This window comes from Pseudorasbora parva, chromosome 15 (assembly GCF_024679245.1).
Source record: "Pseudorasbora parva isolate DD20220531a chromosome 15, ASM2467924v1, whole genome shotgun sequence".
Taxonomy (NCBI): Eukaryota; Metazoa; Chordata; class Actinopteri; order Cypriniformes; family Gobionidae; genus Pseudorasbora; species Pseudorasbora parva.
The window spans coordinates 36657196-36678514 of NC_090186.1; the positions used below are offsets into that span (position 1 = coordinate 36657196).

General features: G+C 38.4%; 1 protein-coding gene across 1 annotated transcript in view; it reads right to left on the bottom strand.

Annotated features, from left to right (window-relative positions):
* The window catches only part of nkain2 (sodium/potassium transporting ATPase interacting 2), a 215156-nt gene extending 201641 nt beyond the window's left edge, over positions 1-13515 (bottom strand). The window contains exon 1 of the mRNA XM_067417953.1: positions 13376-13515. Coding sequence (XP_067274054.1) covers positions 13376-13429 — 54 coding nt within the window. The 5' untranslated portion in view covers positions 13430-13515. The remainder of the gene's footprint in view (positions 1-13375) is intronic.
* Between the last annotated feature and the right edge of the window lie 7804 nt (positions 13516-21319).

A 21319-nucleotide genomic window follows, 5' to 3' on the forward strand; every position in this document is an offset into this window, starting at 1 on the left:
TGTTAAAGGGATAGTTCACCCCAAAAAGTGTATTCCGTCATACTCATCATCACAATCCAAACATGCATGAGTTTCTTTCTTCTGCTGAACACAAAAGAAGACATTTTGAAGAATGTTGGTACTAACCAGACGTTAGCCACTGACTGCCATAGCAGGGAAAAAAATACAATGGAAGGCAATGGCTAACGTTAACTGTCTGGTTACCAATATTCTTCAAAATATATTATTTTGGGTTCAGCAGAAGAAAGAAACTCATACAGGTTTGGAACAACTTGGTGAGTAAATGATGACAATTTTCATTTTGGTGTGAACTATCCCCTAAAAAAAGGATTTTGTCAAAATGAAAGAGATAAATATAAAATTCACACCGGGACTATACTTAAATGAATAAACTATTTTTTTTTAAGAAAAATAAAAGGATTTCACATGTTCACACATAATATATAAAATATTTTAATAGTTGGTTTAACTCACCAACTTAAATATTATTTATTTATATGGCATTTTAGTACAGTGCATTTTATTAAAATTAATATATAATTAATGTAAGACTATACATTCTAAATAAACTATTACTAATACTGTGCAGAAATGAACATCGCCCCAAACATAACTGAAATGGAACAGATTTCCGAACACCAAATAAAATGAACAAAAATGTAATTCACACAGCTCAGCTTTTGATGAGCCACTTTAAGGAAAATTAATATAATATGGCTACTTTCTAATTAGATCTATCTGATCTAATGCCAAAGATAAAATAAATAAATAAATGTATTCTCTGCAATCTGTCCCGAAACAACCATTAATGTGATTTGTGCACTTTATTATGTGAGCGCATTTTGGAAAGGCTAAGCCAAGAACATAAAATGCAAATTCAAATTCAGAAAACAAAACCAGCCAAAAGGCATCGTGATACACATAATGCATTTCTTGTACTGTTCTGGGCTTTGATGGGTCAAAAGGGCAACCATGAGGAGTCTGGATCATCTGTGTTCAGCTACTGGGCAACATTCCAACATTTATACCTATTGTTGCTAGGAGACATTCCCGCTAATGTTCATGGCTCGCCTCAATCAACTGGGAACCCGGCAAATAGCGTGCAGCACAGCGCAGGTATCATCACTGTAACCTTTTGTGTTCAGAAATCTCACGACTACGAAAGAGGCATCCGAGGCGGGAAAAGAAAGGTTAATTTAATGCCAAAAGAAAGGAGAAACCTCTGAAAAATGTCCTGCAGCAAAGACGTATTCCCACCACGCCTTTGCACCAATTCTGTTTATTGGTTCTGTTAAGCTGGGAATGGTTTATAGCATTTGAAAAGACATTAAATTTTTCTGCCTTTTTAGATTTGGCTTGTGGTGTGAGAAGCCATTTCAGTTCACTGGCCAAATATCAAGAAAGTATTTTCCCTGAAAGGCAGCTCTTCAGTTGCAGTCACAAAGCCAAAGAGCTTCAGTTGTTTACTGTGCTATTCTATCCCTATCCGGCTTGTCAATCTGGCAATCTTGATTATAAAATTCATTAAAATATTAGCAAAAAAATCTGATTCAAGAGTACAACTTACATAACAAATCGATGGGGAAGGTGAAAGGTTTCCAGTGACATACTTTTTGTCTGTCTACAGAAAATGCTGCTGCGTTTGTACTGCGACACTCGTTCGGATCATGCTTTATTAAGCAGACACGTTCCATTTTTATTTGTAGGCTACTGTCTGGTCTCTAACTGAACAAAATAATTATCTGAAAAAAATCTGAAGGCCACACGAAGTTTGGAGGTCTGTAGCTATTGACTGGTTAATTTACAATTTCTGCACACTGTGCACCTCAGCATGCGCTGACCCCGCTTTGTGATTTTGGGTGGCCTACCACTTCATGGCCTGGTCGTTGTTGTTCCCAATTGCTTCCAATTTGTTATAATACCCCCACTTATATTTAAGAGTGAGGACATTTCATGAATGGATTACACAGGTGACAACCAATCACAGTGCCACGCTTGAGTTCACCGAGCTCCTGAGAGCGACCCATTCTTTCACAGAGGTTTGTAGAAGCGTCTGCAAGACTAGGTGCTTGATTTTATACACCTGTGGCCATGGAAGTGATTGGAACACCTGAACTCAATGATTTGGAGGGGTATATAGTGTAATTAATGTCACAATAATAACCAATCAGAACATATTTAATGTTTAATATTCATGTGAGTTTAAGTGGAGTTCGATTTCCGGCCAATGAGATTACACAGAAGAGCTATTTGTAGATTGATGGCGAAGTACTGTTAATAAAAAACAAGTGATCAACAAAATGTTGCACAAAAAAGAGCTGTCACTCGTTTGATTATGTTGAGGTATAAGAGAGGAAGTTTGCAAAGAAGCATGTTAATGCAGCTTTAAATTCATGGTGTACAAAAACATTCATTTATACATGGTACAGTTATGGCATCAACGCTTGGATAAGACAGAATGTAAATATTTGGATTAATTATGCAAAACGGCTTCCGAAACCATCTGTTAGTTTTGGAAAATCAAGGTCAATTCGCAAAGGCATTGCACTGCAATTTGGAGCAATATTCTGCCAATGCGATTGTTGTGTTTGGCAAAGGATCCCTTTCCGTCTGTACGCTAGGAATCTGTTTACTTCTGATCTATAAAAAAAAGGAGTTGTCGCAGTACTTTTACATGCTTATGGACGAACTCAATCAAACACTATGCCCCACATTTACCTCAAGAAAATCTACATTTGGCAAATCACCTGCATTCAGGAGAGTAATTAATTTCAAGAACACACGTCTTTCTCCTGCATACAGCTGATTACGATGAAGGAAAACAACAATTACACCTTTGTTTTTGTGGTGTTCAAAGAGGAAAAATGACAGCAGACATTTATACCTGTTTGAAAACAAAGCACTTATAGAAATGTGTGGCGTCAGGTGTGGAATATTTCAAGAGAGTTTAGAAATAAACTCAGTTCATGACCTTAAGAACAACAGATGTCTGTCACTCTCTGGAAAATCTGTTATTCGCAATCTGAGGAAACAATCTAACAAGTCATTTTTATTTATTTAGGTTCATTCCTATTTCTACTCCCAAAGAAACATTTGAGTTAATCCATTTGGGGATTTATGTGGCTAAACATACATTCATGGCTGAGAATGATTTGTTTGCTATGACAGTACAAGAGGCCTGTTGCATGCAGCTAGCTGAAGAAACTCTGAGTTTCAGAGTAGGTTTAGAATTGACAAACCCAGATAAATCCAACCTGGTTTAGATCAAGTTCAACCGTTTCTCATAAGCTTGGTATAAACTTTCTCTGTCAACTCAGGTTTAATCCAGAGTTAGCGATTAACTCTGAAGCGCATGGGGGGGGGGAGAGGTTAACCACGAGGTTAGTTGTTAAAACTACACACATGCTAGGATGACGAATCTTAGTGTATTTACTAGTTGCCATATCAACATTGTTTAAAGAAAAAAATACACCAAAATATTACCATAACAAAAGCAAATTTCTTACTTAAGTTTATTTTTCATCTGTTTTTTGTGTTTATTTAAAATAAGATAAATCTGATGTTATTGGAATCGTATATCTGTTATTTAAGAGTTGAGATCGTTCTTTAAAGGTGCCCTAGAATGAAAAAATGAATTAACCTTGCCATAGTGAAATAATAAGAGGTTAGTACATGGACATCACATACTGTGAGTGTCAAACACCATTGCCTCCACATAACGCCAACTGTGACGCAATCGCTGGAGATCATTAATATGTACGCCCCCAATATTTGCATATGTCCAAACATGTTCATGTCAGGCAGAACTGACGGAGCCGAATCATCGGGACTGCAGATAAACAAGACACTCGAGGAAAGCGAAAAGAAGCTCTCATGGACACAAATGTCAAGTTCCAGGCTGTGCAGGGGACGTGAGGACTTTTCATATCCTTCCCACAGATAATATTTTTGTAAAAAAAATATATATTTATATATACAGAACTGAAGTATGATGTTTTTGCATGCTTGTATTTCAGACAGTCACTGCGTGGCCTACATTGTGACTAATGTTATATAAACATGCAAAATTGTTGACAAAAAAGACGAGTCTAAAAGTAGTTTAAAAAATAAAAACTTGAACAAAAACCACTGGTTTTGGTTTTGTTGGAGGGAAAGGAGAGCGTTCAGATTTCAGTCATTTAAATCCCCCAATAAGAGCTTTTCTGTGAAAAGAACACGTATACTATCCGGTGTTTTACTTGTCCAATCTGGCAACGAGAGCCCTCTCGAGAGCGTGGATGATCTGAAAACACCAATAAACAAGTAGGCTGCATTTTCTCAATCTCCATTTTGAGATGTTCTGCTTAAAGTGTCATTCAGTCGGTCTGTGTTCTGTCAGGACGGTAGGGATGGGACGATACACTTAAACTCACGATACGATGCACCTCGATATGCCAGGGTTACGATACGATATGTCACGATACGATATCAAATTATTATTTTTTCTTTCCAAATCTGTGATATTTTTTTTTACCAGCTAAGTAATGTACTTAAATGAAAGGTAGGATTTTTCTCTTTTTTTGCAATTTGGTTCTATGTTGTTTTAAAAAAAAGGAGAATTTTTAGAAGTCCGCGACCACATCTTAAACAGGGGTGCCAATAATTGTGGAGGGCACTGTAGGGCTGTCAATCGATTAAAATATTGAATCGCGATTAACTGCATGATTGTCATGAGTTAACTCGCGATTAATTCCAATTTAATCACACCTTTTTAGCAATTGTAAATGTCTCTTAAATTAAGTTTAAATTAAGTTTTTAATACTCTAATCAACATAGGTATGGACAAATATGCATTCTTTATGCAAATGTACATTTATTATTAGTGAAACCATACTTATTCAATAATAATCAATACAGCATGAAGACTAGACATATCAAAGGTCATAGATATGTTTATCTAAGAAATTGTTCATGTCTCTTAAGCCTAAACTTAAAAATAATGAGTAAGTAGTGATTTCTCTCATTTTAACAATATAAAGGGAGTTTTTACACTGGCAGTTTAATTCAGAACAGGGCAAAGTTCGTATGAAAAATTGTTAAAGTGTACCAGTGAGCGAACCAGAACCACACCATACCTGGAGGAGGTCCATATTACACGAGTAGGAATATAGTGCGGCCCCTTTAAGAGATCCGCATTCCCTACTGAACTGCCTTTGCGTGTGCGCGTCGAACTGGTCCGCGATTCACGTGGACAGTGTGAAGAACACGGACGACTCGGGAGCGCCCTTGTTCAGGAAAGTAACCTGTGCATTCGTTTTAGCCGATTGTAATGTATTTAGTTCAATAAAACACGTGTCCAGTAAGCGGGGTGATGGTGTTAATGATTTACCTCAGACATGAGCGAGAGTGAGCTGCAGTGCATCGCGCTCAGACTGCAGAGAATGTGCTCAGTGAAAAAACGCCCTTTTCTTTCTGGAGTCAGAATAAAAGTTAAACAGAAAATATGGTAGTTTATGTAGGCAATAACTGCATTTTTGGTTTAGAATATTAATGCTAATGTCAACCATTTTCTTTCTCTATTAATGTTTGCTGCTACATCCTTTGTCTGAGTGCTCTCACTTTTTCCAACTACGGGCTCAGATCAGACAGAAAATGCGCGCTGCGTTTTGTTATGTCTGCCCCACACACACACACACACACACACACATATACGATACACTAAATTATTTATATACTACGCAAATCATGCAGCAGTGCAATCTATCTTTATTTCGCGATCCATTTTTTTCGACCTCGATGCGTTTCGTCACGTTTTGTATCGCGATATTTCGTCAAACGATATTTTGTCCCATCCCTACAGGACGGTCAGGACTCACGGGCCGCTTTGCTGAACAACTGAACTGCTGTGAGCTGTGAGCTGCTGAAATAAGCCAATCAGAGCAGAGCTCAACATTGATATTCATGTTCTTCCAAATAAGGCAAAAACAGAGCATTACATCCTATGGACAATTTATAGGGTTGTAAATGGACCTGTAAAACTGTATCTGGACAATTTTTGCCCTTAAATAGCTCTATGTAGATATCAGAGAACAATTTAAAATATTGTTTCAACTCATTCTGGGGCACCTTTAATGCTGATCTAACAGCAGAAAACACAAGCCACCGTTTAATTCCCAGTTGCGCAGATGGGGTGTGTTTTAACACTGCGCTACAATAATTACAATACAATTACAATAATGCGTTATAATAATTCTATTGAGAAGCCTCGATGAATAATGATTTAGAGTCAATGTTCAGAAATTATTTTGTATTATTTTTTAACTTTGCTGTATAGCTGTATTTAGCGATGTGCTTTTTGTCAAATTAAAAAATAAATATAAAATAAGAATTAAAAAATGCCATTGTTTTATTTTTAAAAAGTTAATTGTATTTTATTGACAAAATATTTTTGATTATATATATTTTTATATATATATTTTTTGATTATATCCGATAACATTTTTAAGCTTTCATTTGGTCATTTACAATGTACCCTACCCATGGGGCATGTTGTGACAGTTCACTTCCATTCTTTCGGGGTTAATCAAGAAAAAAAGTAGACACTGTATTAATGAAACAAAACCACATAATTGTACTAGACATGTTTGAAATTAATCTGGGGAAAAAAAAAATATTCTGAACCCCAAGTGGGTTTCAAACTGAGACTGACTCAAAAAGCATTTATAAATGTTTCTGAAATGATAAATGCAGAAGCTGATAAAGACAAGAGAAATTAAATTGAAAGTTAAGTTAAAAACTCCTTCTGTTTTATGGACTTTGACATGTCACTTTAGTAAAATTAATTATAAAAAATGAACACATTTAATCTCCAAACTCTGACAAATCTACAGGCAACTTGCCAAATCACACTTACTGAAAGCAGACAGCATGAAAACGAATAAGGACAGATGCATAATGCTGTGGATTGTAGGTCAGTGACAGGCAATGATATGAAAATACACAAAAAATTATACTGACTTGGTGCCACAATAACATCTTTCAATTATCCTCATTCAAGTGTTTTTTCCTTTTAGAAAACATTGATATATGTGATTAATTGTGATTAGTTTGATTAATTATGCAGTTAATTTAATCAAATCATTTAAAATAACAAATAAATATTTATGATACAATCCAGACTATCAACACTAAATCTACAGCATTTCTTCTGGCCAAGTACTGCCCACTTAGACAGAGAAAAACCTTCTGATGAATATGTAAAATGACCAAATGTTGTTGATAATGGTGTAAGCTGGCAGATAAGCCTGAAATCGATGCAACTACAAGAACAGACTGCGTACGACAAAGTGGTAAAATTTTGAAATTATGCTTCAGTTTCCATAAAAGCTTACAGCGATAACAAGGGCAACATTTGTGCTGCACGGTCACAAAAGCTTATTGTTTACATAATGCATAAGTTAAGCATTGCAATTTAAAAACAAGCACACAACTTAATTTGGCTATATGTGCACGCTGTCTGAGAGATGGCTTCTGAGCACCGAGAGACATGCGCATAATGCTGCCGCTCAGAGTGCCAGTTATTTTTGCCACCTAAATGCAAGTGTGTCCAACTGTGTCCTGTAGTACTAAAAACCACACCCCTAAGCACCAACTACAAGTTACGCCACCACAATGAGACAGCCATTCATGATGTAATCAGAGCCCCTCCCTCTGGAATTGCGGATGTCTTTACTAGTACCGCTCTACTTCACTTTCCTCTGCTCACTATCGCCATTTAGTGATGAGGCATACCGATCGTATTACATCGATCAGCAGACGCAGCAAGTCATCCTTTGTGTTTTTCTTGGTTTTTAAAGGTTATTTCAGTGATTAGGTTTGTATTTAAACTGGGTCCTTAATGTAGTAGAAATGTGAAACTACTTTGGAATTTGATGATATCTATACTAGGGATGCGCGATATACCGGTACTGGAAAAATACCGGTATATATTTTATTTAAAACGGTACGATATCATGATTTGGCACATTTCGGTATATGCTGCTTTTCCGAAGTTCACCGCTAGATGGCAGCGCGCTACCCCAACTGACCCGAAACAACCGGCTAATGTGACAACAACATAGACGGACAAAATGGATAAAGCAGTTGAATCTCACTCAAGATGCCCAAAACGAATGAATAAAGAGAGGAGTAGAAGTGACATTTGTAATGACTTTGCTTATAAAACTGATGAAGAACCATCAAACCTAGCCAAGAAGTCACTATCCTGACTTTAGGACTTCTTAAGAGATCGACAGGTCAGTGGATCATTCAAACCATCTCATTTAGACATTTTTGTTTTTTTAACACTGATCAACGCACACACACAGCCTAACATAAGATCAAATATCACAATCTCCAGCGTTCGTTTCAACCAATGACATTTAGATCTCATTATATTTGCACGCATACTATTGCACTGTTTACATTCGCGTTAGACACCGCCGACTGTGTTTATGTGAATACTCACTAAAGACGGACATTTGTACATAATTCTGTGTATTTGACTGTTTAAGGAAACTTAATGTGTAATGTGCGAGCGTGACTAAGTGACAGGCGTGTGTGTGTGTGTGTATGTGTGTGTGTGTGTGTGTGTGTGTGTGTGTGTGTGTGTGTGTGTGTGTGTGTGTGTGTGTGTGTGTGTCGTTGTTATAAGCTCATGTCTCCTGTAACTGTTATTACGAAATGCTATCAAATCTCTTGCGTGTTCAAATGATTTCCGTTCTCCATCCCGAGACGAGCGTGAAATGTTGAATCGGATTATGCAGATTGCTTTAGTGTAGTGCGATGTCTTTTGAAACCAGAAGCAATTAGCTAATTTTGAGAGATTTTTGCTGAAATTATTTCTCACAAGAAAGTTTTCAAATGACTGATTTGATGTGATAAGCTTCGCTGATTAATTTACTAATAAACATTTGTGGTAATTTCCCACTTTATAAACTCAAAACTTGCATAATTGTTCTCATTCGCGTGCAATATACCCGCGCTAATATCAGACCGCGTGGTATCGATTTAATATCGGTACTTCGGTATTAGATTGTGGTACCGTACCGAAGCCAAAATTGTGGTATCGAGCCATCCCTAATCTATACTGAGAAATGTATTTTTGTCTCATGTGGATGAAAGACAAAAACTCCCAGAATGCACTTGCTTCACTGCCCTACGAGGCCACCCCCTAAGCCACCGCTACTGGATCACTGGATTGTCTGCCCACCGCGTTCATTTTCATAAAATCAGTTCAGTTAGAGAACAGACACTACAATTAAAAACTGAACGTGTTTGTTCAATATAATGTGATTGAGCCAAGCGAGGGTCACGGCACAAACGCAGCAGGAGTGAGATTACATTCATTACGAGAGCTGAGGTAAGTGCAGCCGCGGCATACATTCACAGCACGTGTTCTGTCTGGTGCAATCTTAAGTTCATGCCTTTGGAGGCTTAACTTTCATTGGGATTGATTTGAAAAGTTGAAACACTCACTTTGCACCGCTTCGTTTACTTGGATCCGCGCAGCTGCCCAAGCCGAGTGCTGTGAGTGCGATCCTACCATCCATAGACGGGTTAAAAAAATGCGTAAATGGCTACCTCTACTACTATCTACCTCTACGATCATTCAAATATTCTCCCAGGTCTCTGCAGATGCAAAGCCATATGCTAATCGCTGAAGTAAAACTGGTTCCCTCGACAAAAAAAAAAAAAAAAAGCTTCTTCCAGCACGATAATGCACCATGTCACAAAGCTTCAATCACCTCAAATTGGTTTCTTGAACATGACAATGAGTTCACTGTACTAAAATGGCCCCCCTCAGTCACCAGATATCAACCCAATAGAGCATCTTTGGGATGTGGGGGAACGGGAGCTTCGTGCCCTGGATGTGCATCCCACAAATCTCCATCAACTGCAAGATGCTATCCTATCAATATGGGCCAACATTTCTAAAGAATGCTTTTAGCACCTTGTTGAATCAATGGCAAATAGAATTATCACAACATTTTTATAATTAAATAAAATTGCATTGTGTTATAAGATTTTGGACATATCCCCCACCCCTGCCATGAGACCTGCAACATCAGCAGGAATCTGCTAAAACAAATCTTCCTGATTGACCGATAAAACTTGTGCACGCCTGATTCCCAGAAGTTCCCTTGTGGGCAGCCAACTGGAACTGGCAGATTTCACCAGCTGTATTCATCTCAGTATACAAAATGCATTATAGGGAGGTTGTTGGAGGCTTGAAGCTAAGAGGACAATTTGACAACGGTTATCAAATTCTTCATCAGACATAATAGAGTCAAACTATTTTACCAGATGTCCTTCCTTGCATCTTTGTGCAATCTCTATGAACACATCCCCTTGAGTATACAATATTCCTTTCGTTGCTTCCATCATGTCAGAATGTTGGGCCTCCAGGCCAGATTGTTAGACCACAGGCATTTATACATGCCAGACACAAAAACCACCAGAGAGAACTCTCATAAACTATGGACATTTTATCTGTATTATTGCTTTAGGCAATAAAAACGGATCTGCCTGGTAATTTAGCAGAGCTGGGTGCATTATGTGTTTTCTACAGCCATTCCTGTAAAAAAGAGAGAGCTTTTTTTCTTCATAACTCTGACCTTAAATGATGGTCCACCCAGGCCGTCTAAACAAAACAGTTGCTGGCGGAAATGGTGACACAAATTATTTTAACCCAGTATCTTTCACATAAGACCATACTTATATTTATCATTTTTAAATGCTTTTTATGCTACTACTTATTTCAGGAATGTGCTTATTGCTAGCTGTGAAGTCTAAGAGAATCCAAAATGATCTGTAAACATTTTAAAACATTTAATTGATGTATTGTTACATCATAAATTGTAAAAAAGCATTCTGAAAAAAGCATTCATATATGTGACCCTGGACCACAAAACCTTTTTTGCAAAATAAGTCGCACAGGTATATTTGTGCAATAGCCAACAAAACATTGCATGTCAAAATGATCTTTTTTTTTTAATGCCAAAAATCATTAGGAAATTTAAGGGGTGATTGCATGCGATTTCACTTTTTTAACTTTAGTCAGTGTGTAATGTTGCTGCTTGAGCATTAACAGTATCTGTAAAGTTACAGCGCTGAAAGTTCAATGCAAACGGAGATATTGTCTATTAAAGTTATGACAGTTTATTGCCTACAAATAATGGCCGTGTTTGGACTACAACAAGCTTCTTCCCGGGTTGGTGACATCATAAACCCTTGCTAGTCACCACAAATGTGACTTCTGCCCGTAATGGTAAGGGGCGTGATGTTTCCGGCAACCTGTGCTTGGTACTTTAGCCAATAATAATACATGAAACTACATTTGGCCATCTAACAAATCTAAGACCATTGCGTTTGTCGGAGGGATGGGCTTCATAGAAGCAGCAAGTAAACGAGCTGTTCAAAGGACAGTGGAGACAGCGGTGTGGAATAAAGGTAAAATCGAAGAAAAATATGGCGTTTAAAAAATATATACATATTAAGATATGTTATACTGTGCCCCATAAACGCAACCAAGCCTATAAAAAACCACGGAACCACCCCTTTAAGTAAAGATCATGTTCCAAGAAGATATTTAGCAAATTTCATACTGTAAATATATTAAACATTTATTATTAGTAGTAAAATGCATGGCTAAGGACTTCAGTTGGACAACTTTAAAGACGATTTTCTCAATATTTAGATATTTTTATTTTTTTGCACCCTCAGATTCCAGATTTTCAGGCCAAAATTGTCCTGTCCTAACAAACCATACATTTATTGTAAAGCTTATCTATTCAGCTTTCAGACGGTGTATAAATCTGAATTTTAAAAAAAATGTACCCTTATGTTTTGTTGTCCACGGTCACATATAAGAGAATTTATTGTATCTTACAATATGCTACAATATGTAGCGGTCACCAGCAGTAGAGTTAAAAGGTTTTCCCCCCATAAAATCCCCCTTCTTTGTCTCATGAATTTAGAGAACATTACATTAATAAGTCAATTTACTTGCTCCCGGTCTCCTCTACTTATGCAGTTGGACAAGAGGAACAAATACCAAACACTGCAATACAACAATGGGTTTCCAAACAATCCAATTGAGGGCATCCCTCAGAATGAACTCTCTCGCAGAATATAAGCAGACATGAGGAAAAGGAGATAGGAAAAGATTGGAGAAACAGAAAAGAAAAGAGAGGACAAAAGACTGCTCAGATCAGTGCACCAATAAAACAAAGTTTTACATCAGTCAGCAGAAAAAAAAGAGTGCCTTGCTCGCCTATGACATCATCCAGCTCAAATTGTATGCTTATGACATCATCCCGCTCTTCTAGTCATGAACACTGAGTAAGGTCTGATTAATAGACACCAGGTGGTGACATCACCCACTACAGCTGATTCTTCGGGTTAATGACCTATGTGATACATTAACCTACAAACGTCCATTTGGATTAGTGTAGTCGTGCTTGCCAGTTGTCATGTGATCTATCACGCACGTCTGATTCACCATGCCAGCTGGTTGGCATGCCGAGACTGTCGCTGGCCACTATCCATTACTGTAACTGAAAGAGTGATTCAAAAGGTGTCATACAGATAGTCTGGGAAGAGTGAAATTACTCAGTTGTGTGAATTCTTAGAGAGCGCAATGTTGCTGTACAAACAGCAGACTGAAATCATCTTTCAAAATGGGACTGGAAAACATTAAATGTAGAATTATAACTGTTCAAAAACCCTCTTAAGCTCTCGCAGAAGCAATAAGTAATCATTTTCTGCTTTAGTGGGTCAATGAGACTTGGCTTAGCATCTTAAACTCAAAACTCCTAATTGGCTGTCAGGACCCGTGGTAGTGGGAAGATAAGCATAAATGATAGTGGCCCCAGGCTAATGACACAAGCACTGCCTTCATGAGCACCATCATCCCTCCGGTGTAATATAACGAGGCAGGGTTTCCACATATAGCCCTACATTATTTCCAAGATTACCCATGGCCACATATATCTTAGTGCCGTATCACTGACCACTTGTCAGGTGGACACTTGAGTTCTCAGGACGCTACAGTTTTTGTACAATTACAAGTGACAACTCTATAAAACCACATGAAATAAGGCACACACGCCCAGAAAACAATTCAGATTAAAAACCATGGCGAGTAATCCGAAAGGTTGTAGGTCCAAACCCTCTATGAACTTTCAGACTGTCCTGATTCACCAAGTCACCTGTTTTTATTACAAAGTGATGCTGTAATTTACTAATTATTAATGCAAGATATTGGCTGGTCATCTGAAAAGTTGTAGGTTCAAATCCATAATATCACCATCATCGCAGGTAGAAAACACTTTTAGAAATTAGCATTATCACTTACCAATTGCATGCCACATATAAATGCCAGCGTGCATCTTCCACTGCAACAGCCCATCTTGCCCTCCTTCGAGTCCGTGTTTCCACGTGGGTCGCTGTAACTCCACAAAATGATGCCCAGGCAACGGGTTTAAAGCGGTCTTTCTTCACTCCAAAGGCGATAGACGCGAATCAAATACGCCCTTCCGATGAAAGCATCCCGAGCGCTCCACCATGTAGGGAAAATATATGAAGAAAACTGCATGTGTTTGTTAGAAAAGTAGAATTGGGGTGTAACGCAAAGTCAAAGAGATGCAGACAACACTTCCCTAAGTTAGTGGAGAAATAACGGTATCTCCAAATCCAGCACTGAAAGACATGTCAATGTGATCTTCCACGGGTCCGTGTCTGAGAAACAAAGCCACCCAGTGTTGTTTACGCTCTCATTGCTCCTCCCTCGCGAGAAAGAAAACGAATTAACACATTTAAAAACAGCAATGACTTGTTTTCTTTCTCTCTAAGCCGCGACGCGCCTGTTTACTTCTCCAGCAGGAAATCCACGGGAATGATGATATGTTGACAATAATCCAAGCGCGCGTCCTGCAAGAGCCTTTCAGCGCAGCTGAAACGTGTTTTCTCGGGTCCCTCAACTACTATTGGTCCCTTCCAGCGTTAACTTGCTCAGTCCGGGTGTAGAGGAGGACAAAGAAGCGGCGCATCTTGCACCATCTGACGCTCCAGATTGAATGAAGCGCACGCGGTGCTGCTCTCCGCGGGGATGCGACTCGGTTTGTTTCTCACGCAGCGGCTGGTGCTGATGCTGTACAGAGCGCAGATGAGGACCTGGACGTCCCTCAATGCACCGGATGAGCTCTCTGCGCGCGCTCTCTCTCTCTCTCTCTCAGTGGGCGTGAGAGCAACGCGATATGGAAATAATGACTGTGTGGTGTTGGGGGGTCACTCGGCAAGATGCAGATATATAACGCGCTGTAATTGCTTCACTCCACCTCAGGAAATTCCAGGTCTGAATTTAAACAGTTCCCTCGGGTTTCAAAGTCTACAATAAAAAGAAATGTTCTTGTTAGTAATATGACATTTTGCTTATAAATGTTCCATTGTTGTTGAAAGGTTATTTTGACGAGAAAAAGTTTCTTTTCTACACCGTTCTTGCTGCTGAAGGAAATTATATTGCGAAAACGACCTGACTGTATCCGGTTTACACGGCTACTCGGAAAAAATAAATAAAATAATAATAATAATAATAATAATAATAATAATAATAATAATGAATTGATATAAGTCAACATAATTGTATAATTTAGCTGTATTAAGAAATATATAGCCTAATTAATTATAATTAATCCATGTTTGCAGCCTATACAAAAATATACCATATAGCCTAAGACGACAACAACTACAACTAGTTCTAACCTAATAATACTTAAGTCTTCCGAGGTTTTTGTCATACACAGTCAAAGAAATGAAAATAGCCAGCTATTAGAGGCCATATGATACAGACCTTTTTGAGAGCAGCGCAATGGCAGTCGTGAAAGCGAGGCTGTGAGGGATAGACTAACGTGTTTTCTTTTCAATGGCACTGTATAAAGCTCCACAGCTTATATTGTTGGGAGTTTTTTGTCTACTGCAACTTCTTGGAAAGATATTTTTGCAGTGTTTCCTCAGCAGAACAATCCAAAAACATTAGGCTAGTAGGCTACAACCCACTGAAGAGACGTCTATCCTAACCGCCTCATTTTCAAATCAAAGATGGCGCTGCTGTCAATAAGGTCCGATGTCATTATACTGAAGCAGACTGATAACCACAGGGGACGTTCCAAACGTTATTGAACCCCTTCACAAAGAGCCCTTCCAGAGGTCCGTTAGCAAAGGGAACAAGAGATGGTCACTTCAAGAAAGCAATTTAATTGTTTATGTTCTGACCTTTGGAGTTAGGAATTTGCCACACAGCCTATACACTCTTATAGTTAAAGTTTTTATAATTAAAGATAATGCAATGCAATCCCAAACAGTTGACACAACCCCCCTGATGCACACAATCAGTCTCTCTATCAGTGTTTATGACATGCTTTAATTTCCCCAGCAATCTTGAGTGGCAGTACCATGTATTTACATTCCGATTTCCCGGAGGTAATGACTGCGGACGGAACTGCGGACCCCTCCTTCCTGTCACGCTTGTGCTCTTGTCCAGTTTAATCTCAGATTCATTTCACATGTAGCCTACCTGGGAAAACCGACAGAATGAGTGATTCTGCGTTATGTTTGTGTGAATGTTCCATGCCACATGCCTATCTGAGATTTCCAGGCATCACGTCTGGTCCTCGCATTTGCCAAGTTTCCGCACAATGTCCAAGCAAGCAAACTGTTATAAACAAATCCTGTGGACAATATGCAATTAACCTCGGCTTGTGACTAAATTAATAATCCTCCAGAATGGTATTAACACTAGGCTACTTTTTAACATGTCATATATGAATAAACTAGCATTTTTTTTTTTTGCATGTTTCCTTAAAATTCAATATAACTTTTTGAGACAGTTTGTGCTGTCTCATATTCATTTTACATGTAGCCACATCAGAGATTTGAATTTATTACATTCATGTCATTTATTCACAAAATTTTAATTATCCGCCTGAAAGTGTCACACTGCTTGTATCTGATAGCTTTCTCAAATCTTAATCTAGATTTGGCAAACTGGGACAAACCATTAAAAAATACGAAATTAAGGAGGACTCCACATCTGTATAGTAGCTGTATGGGGAGATATCGATCCTTTAAAAATTCATGAGCTTCTGCAGAGCCCATGACTTCTATCACTTTAAATTTAACACCAGACTGATGCACTTTCCTGCTTTGTGTTTTAGTGAGGTTGAACTTTGGTTTCTCCTATATGTTTTATTTGATCTGCTCTCATTCAGTATGTCATAGGCTTTTCACCAAACTATACCAGTGAAAAATCAGGACATTATTATTTCAAAGGTTCCTTTGCACCTTGGACACTCTCGTTGGCGGGCTGAACTGTGGATGTTAAAGCTGCATTGTGTCATTTAAATAACACAATGGCTATTTCACAGATTTAAAAGGCCGCTGATGTGACAGTCACCTTTGAATGCATTTATAATTCAACTCCACCACAAAACAAGTTCATTGTGCAATACTAATACTGTATAGCCTGTTTTCCAAAGCAGTTGTTCTAATACATCTCATACCTAAATATCAATATTATAATTTGCTCACTGAGACCAAATTCTTCGTAATGGTTTTTATACCGTACAAACCGTATTTTCTCTCCACCTACACTGCCCCTGCCCCTAAACCTACCCATCACAGGAAACATTCTGCATTTTTAACTTCTCAAAAAAACTCATCCTGTATGATTTATAAGCCTTTTGAAAAGTGGGGACCACTGGCTGGTCCCCACAATGTCGGTAATCTCAGGTTTTACTATCCTTTTGGGGACATTTGGTCCCCACAATGTAATATAAACAAGGGCACACACACACACACACACACACACACACACACACACACACACACGCACAGACACACACACACACACACACACATATGTAAAAAAAGTAAAAAAATAACAATATTAAAAAATACCAAAGCACATAACAAAATGACAAAAAATGAACTAAAATTAACATGAAAACTAAAAATATAAATAAAATAAAAGCTAGAACAAAATATCAATACAACTTTATAAAACTAAAATAACACGATTGCTTTGGATAATATCGTTTTTATGTAAAAAAAAAATATTCTTGAGATCTCCCATAACTGCAAAATTATTATTATTTATTTTTTGTCCTTGTCCAAGAACGTCCATTCTGCAGGCTTGTATATTAAGCGATTATATTTGTCACACACCGCAACTATGGGTGTGTGTGACTGCAGTGAGGTACAGTATATTAGAGGTAATTGGTAATTAGTTCACAAAGCCAGTGTTAACAAACAATTGCAGTCCTGCTTTACGCTACCTGTCGGTATGTCTTAATAAGTGTAACACTGAAAGCTGATTACATAAGCTCCAATAATGAGGTGTTCAATTAATTTTTTAATAAGCCAGTGATTGGCCCCTCTGGGTGTTTCAGTGCCCCCTTGTGGATGTGGGATAACATTTCAGCATGCATTACAACTGTTTTAAATGCTGTCAGGGCTGTTATATGCCAGGGCTGCCAAAATGTCTATTAAAGTGTGTTAATTACATTATTTTGCATTAAAATACTTACTTTAAGCTTAATGTGCTCAAACTGGGTCAAATCTGCAGGATTCCTTTCTCTCCTTTCTACTCCTTAACCTTTGTGAAATGAACATATACATGCAATTAGTAAAGTTAATTCAAACAGTAAAGTTTGAAACAGCAATGTAGGGAGCATAATTAAAAGTTATTTTCACACATGCATCATGTTCACCATCCAAAAAGTACACTGGTATCAAATAAACACATCGCACAATGTCTGCTGCCGTGTTAAGGAAAGCACAGCATTTTTGTAGCTCGCTACTTGTATTAATCATTTAAACCTGTATTCCAGAGGGCCATCAGATATTGATGATAATTTCCTGCCCCCAGTTTGTTTGTTGCTCTGCGACAGACTGTTTGATCAAAGTTTGCAAGTGATGCAAGCTGCTGTTTATATGAAGCAATCCAGCGAGCAGACAAGGGGAGGTGAATAACTCTCAAAAGTTAAAGGGGTGATACATTAAGAAATTAACTTTCCCTTGAGCTTTTGATATATAAAAGGTCATGGTAATATAAGAATATCCTGTAAGTTTCAGAGCTGAAAACTTCCTTGTTAGTCAAAGAAAAGCTTTTATAAACACCAGGCCCAGAAAACGATCATGCACATCTTGATGTCATCGACTGAAGAAACACAGCAAATACAGAATAATAAGCGTGTTTAACTCAGTAGTCCCGCCCACCGACTCATCAGATCAAGCTAGCCAGCAGCAATGAGCATGCGGAAGAATATAGCAAGCTACTGCGTCATTTATTTTTAATGAAGCTCCAGCTGACGTGGCGAAGACAGTAGTGTTCACTTATTTTCACCGCGGGATCGTTTGTAAACAAATCTCACAATGCTATTCTTCTATATTGGATCCAACAGGAGGAATGGTGCAACACACTTATGTGAGTAAAACATGTTTTTTATATAGTATTGCATTGTTATAGATCGTTTTGCTTATGTGTACGTGTCTAACAGAACATACCTTTAGCACGCTGGACTCAGACATGTGTGGGCCAGGGCTCGCAAAGCTAGCAAAACGGAAGCCTGTCGGCAGGCCGATGAATCTCGTAATATTCCTTTCTTGTTCTGCTATTCTCTCTATTTTGACTTGACATTTGAAGGGTGTGCGCGCATGTGTATGTTTGTATGCGGTTCGTGCTTATATTGAACTATCGTGTGGGCTATTTAATACAAAAATAATAGTCCAATCAATCGCGGGTGGATGAGAAAGAAATCATTGTGCTTGTTTGCTAAAGACGTACTTGACTCCACTTTCAAAACAAACCCTCCCTCATGTGAACTGAACTGACAGGGGCATAGATATGACAGCGGGGCTGAAACTCATTAAATATGCAAATCTTATCCAATCCTAGCCGTGGGCGTTTACTTCCAAGTCTCCAGTGCGTCACGCCCATCAAAACCCAGCGTTCAGAAGAGAGCCTCAAAACCAGTGTAGAAAATAGCCTATTACTTATTAGTTATGATGTTTTTAAATGTAAAAACCACACAAACGTCATTACTTGACTGCCAGTTCATGACACCTTTAAAGAACAGCTCACCCAAAAAATGTAAGTCCTGTCATTTACTCACCACTGTTCTGAACCAGTATTATATGCTTTTCCCCCTATGCATTTTCACCTCTTTTCAAACAAAAGCTCCAATGTCATGCTTGAAAAAGATTTGAATTCCAAGCACATAAGTCGATTGAACCAGCTTTTATACTAATTTTTTGGTGATTCAAATCCTATTTGTATAATGCTTTTGACATAGTGGACCATTAGATTTTGTTAGATAGGCTTAGAAGTGTTGGTTTATTAGACAGTATGTAGTTTCATGGATTATTCCTTATTTAAATGGGGGAAACTGTGCAGGTGGAAAGTATCAAATCAGACTCAAAGGAAGTGGTTATGGAGACCCCTGAGTATTACTGGGGCCATTATTATTTACTATATACACCAGTCAGGCATAACATGAACACTGACAGGTAAAAGTGAATAACACTGATTATCTCTTTATCATGGCCCCTGTTAGTGGGTGGGATATATTAGGCAACAAGTGAACATTTTTGTCCTGAATGTTGATGTGTTAGAAGTAGGAAGTATCTATCAAAAGTGGTCCAAGGAAGCAACAGTGGTGAATCAGTGACAGGGTCAAGGGTCTCCAAGGCTCAGTGATGCACGTGGGGAAGGCTGACATGTGTGGTCTGATCAAACAGATGAGAACTGGACCACAGATTAATGGAAGAAGGTGGCCTGGTCTGATGAATCACGTTTTCTTTTACATCACGTGGATGGCCGGGTGCAATGTGCGTCGCTTACCTGGGGAACACATGGCACCAGGATTCACTATGGGATGAAGGCAAGTGTGATGCTTTGACAAATGTTCTGATGGGAAACTTTGGGTCCTGCCATCGATGTGGATGTTACTTTGGAGGTACCAAAGTACCATGGAGGTACCATGGAGCTACCAACTAAGCATTGTTGCAGACCATGTACACCCTTTCATGGAAACGGTATTCCCTGGTGGCTGTGGTCTCTTTTAGCAGGATAATGCGCCCTGACACAAAGCAAAAATGGTTCAGGAATGGTTTGAGGAGCACAACAAAGAGTTTGAGGTGTTGACTTGGCCTCCAAATTCTCCAGATCTTAATCCAATTGAGCCTCTGTGGGATGTGCTGAACAAAAAAAGTCCAATCCATCGAGGCCCCATCTTGCAACTTACATGACTTAAAGGATCTGCTGCTAACATCTTGGTGCCAAATACCACAGCACACCTTCAGGGGTCTAGAGGAGTCCATGCCTTGACGGGTCAGGAATTTTGGTTCTCTGTTGTTTAATTCAACAAAAAGCAGTTGGCAACTACTTATGGCATTCACAATCTCACACAAAAACTGCTCTTAAGTATACTGCCCCTTCAGACTGGAACTCTTCAAATTAAATTGAGGCTAAGTCATTTGTTATTTTTCAGTCATTTTAAAACAGTTATGTGTGCATTAGAAAAAGATTTAGCGGCTAGCTAAAGCTTCTAAGGCTGTAATTTTAATTATATTTTTATGTGTGTTGTATTTTTGTTTGTTGTGTATTTATATAACTGGGCTGCCTATCTTGGCCAGGACACTGCTGTAAAATAGATTTTTAATCTCAGTGAGGTTAAATAAATGCTAAAAAAAAAAACATTTTTTGTTTTCTTCTGAGCAGTGGCGGCTCGTCAAAGGAGGCACATAATTGAGGTGAAATGGAAGAAGGATGAATTCATTTTAATACAATTCCCAGTTATTAATTTCATGTCTCAGAATGTGTATTTATTGTTTTTAATTTCACCTCTGTTAAGGGTAACCACCACACTCTTCCCTGGAATGCGCAGAAGCTGCTAAACAAGTCTAAGGGAGAGAGAAGGGAAGGCGGAGGCAAATCCATAGCCAGAGAATTGTACCTCTGCTGTTAAAAAAATGGCAATCACCATGTGTTGAAAAAGGTACCATGGCAGAGAAAGCTAGCCACCCTTGGCATATCAACCAATCATCTAAGAGATGTAAATTATATTAGATTGAACTGCTACCGCTGATGTACCAATGAAGAGTAGAGATATTGAATATTTGATCCCAAACAAATGTATCAAACTACCACTGGTACAACTACAAATGTAAAATGAAGGAAAACCCCAAGCATGTAAGCTAAATTAATATATAGGCTACAGCAATCAGCTTCACTAAACTAAAG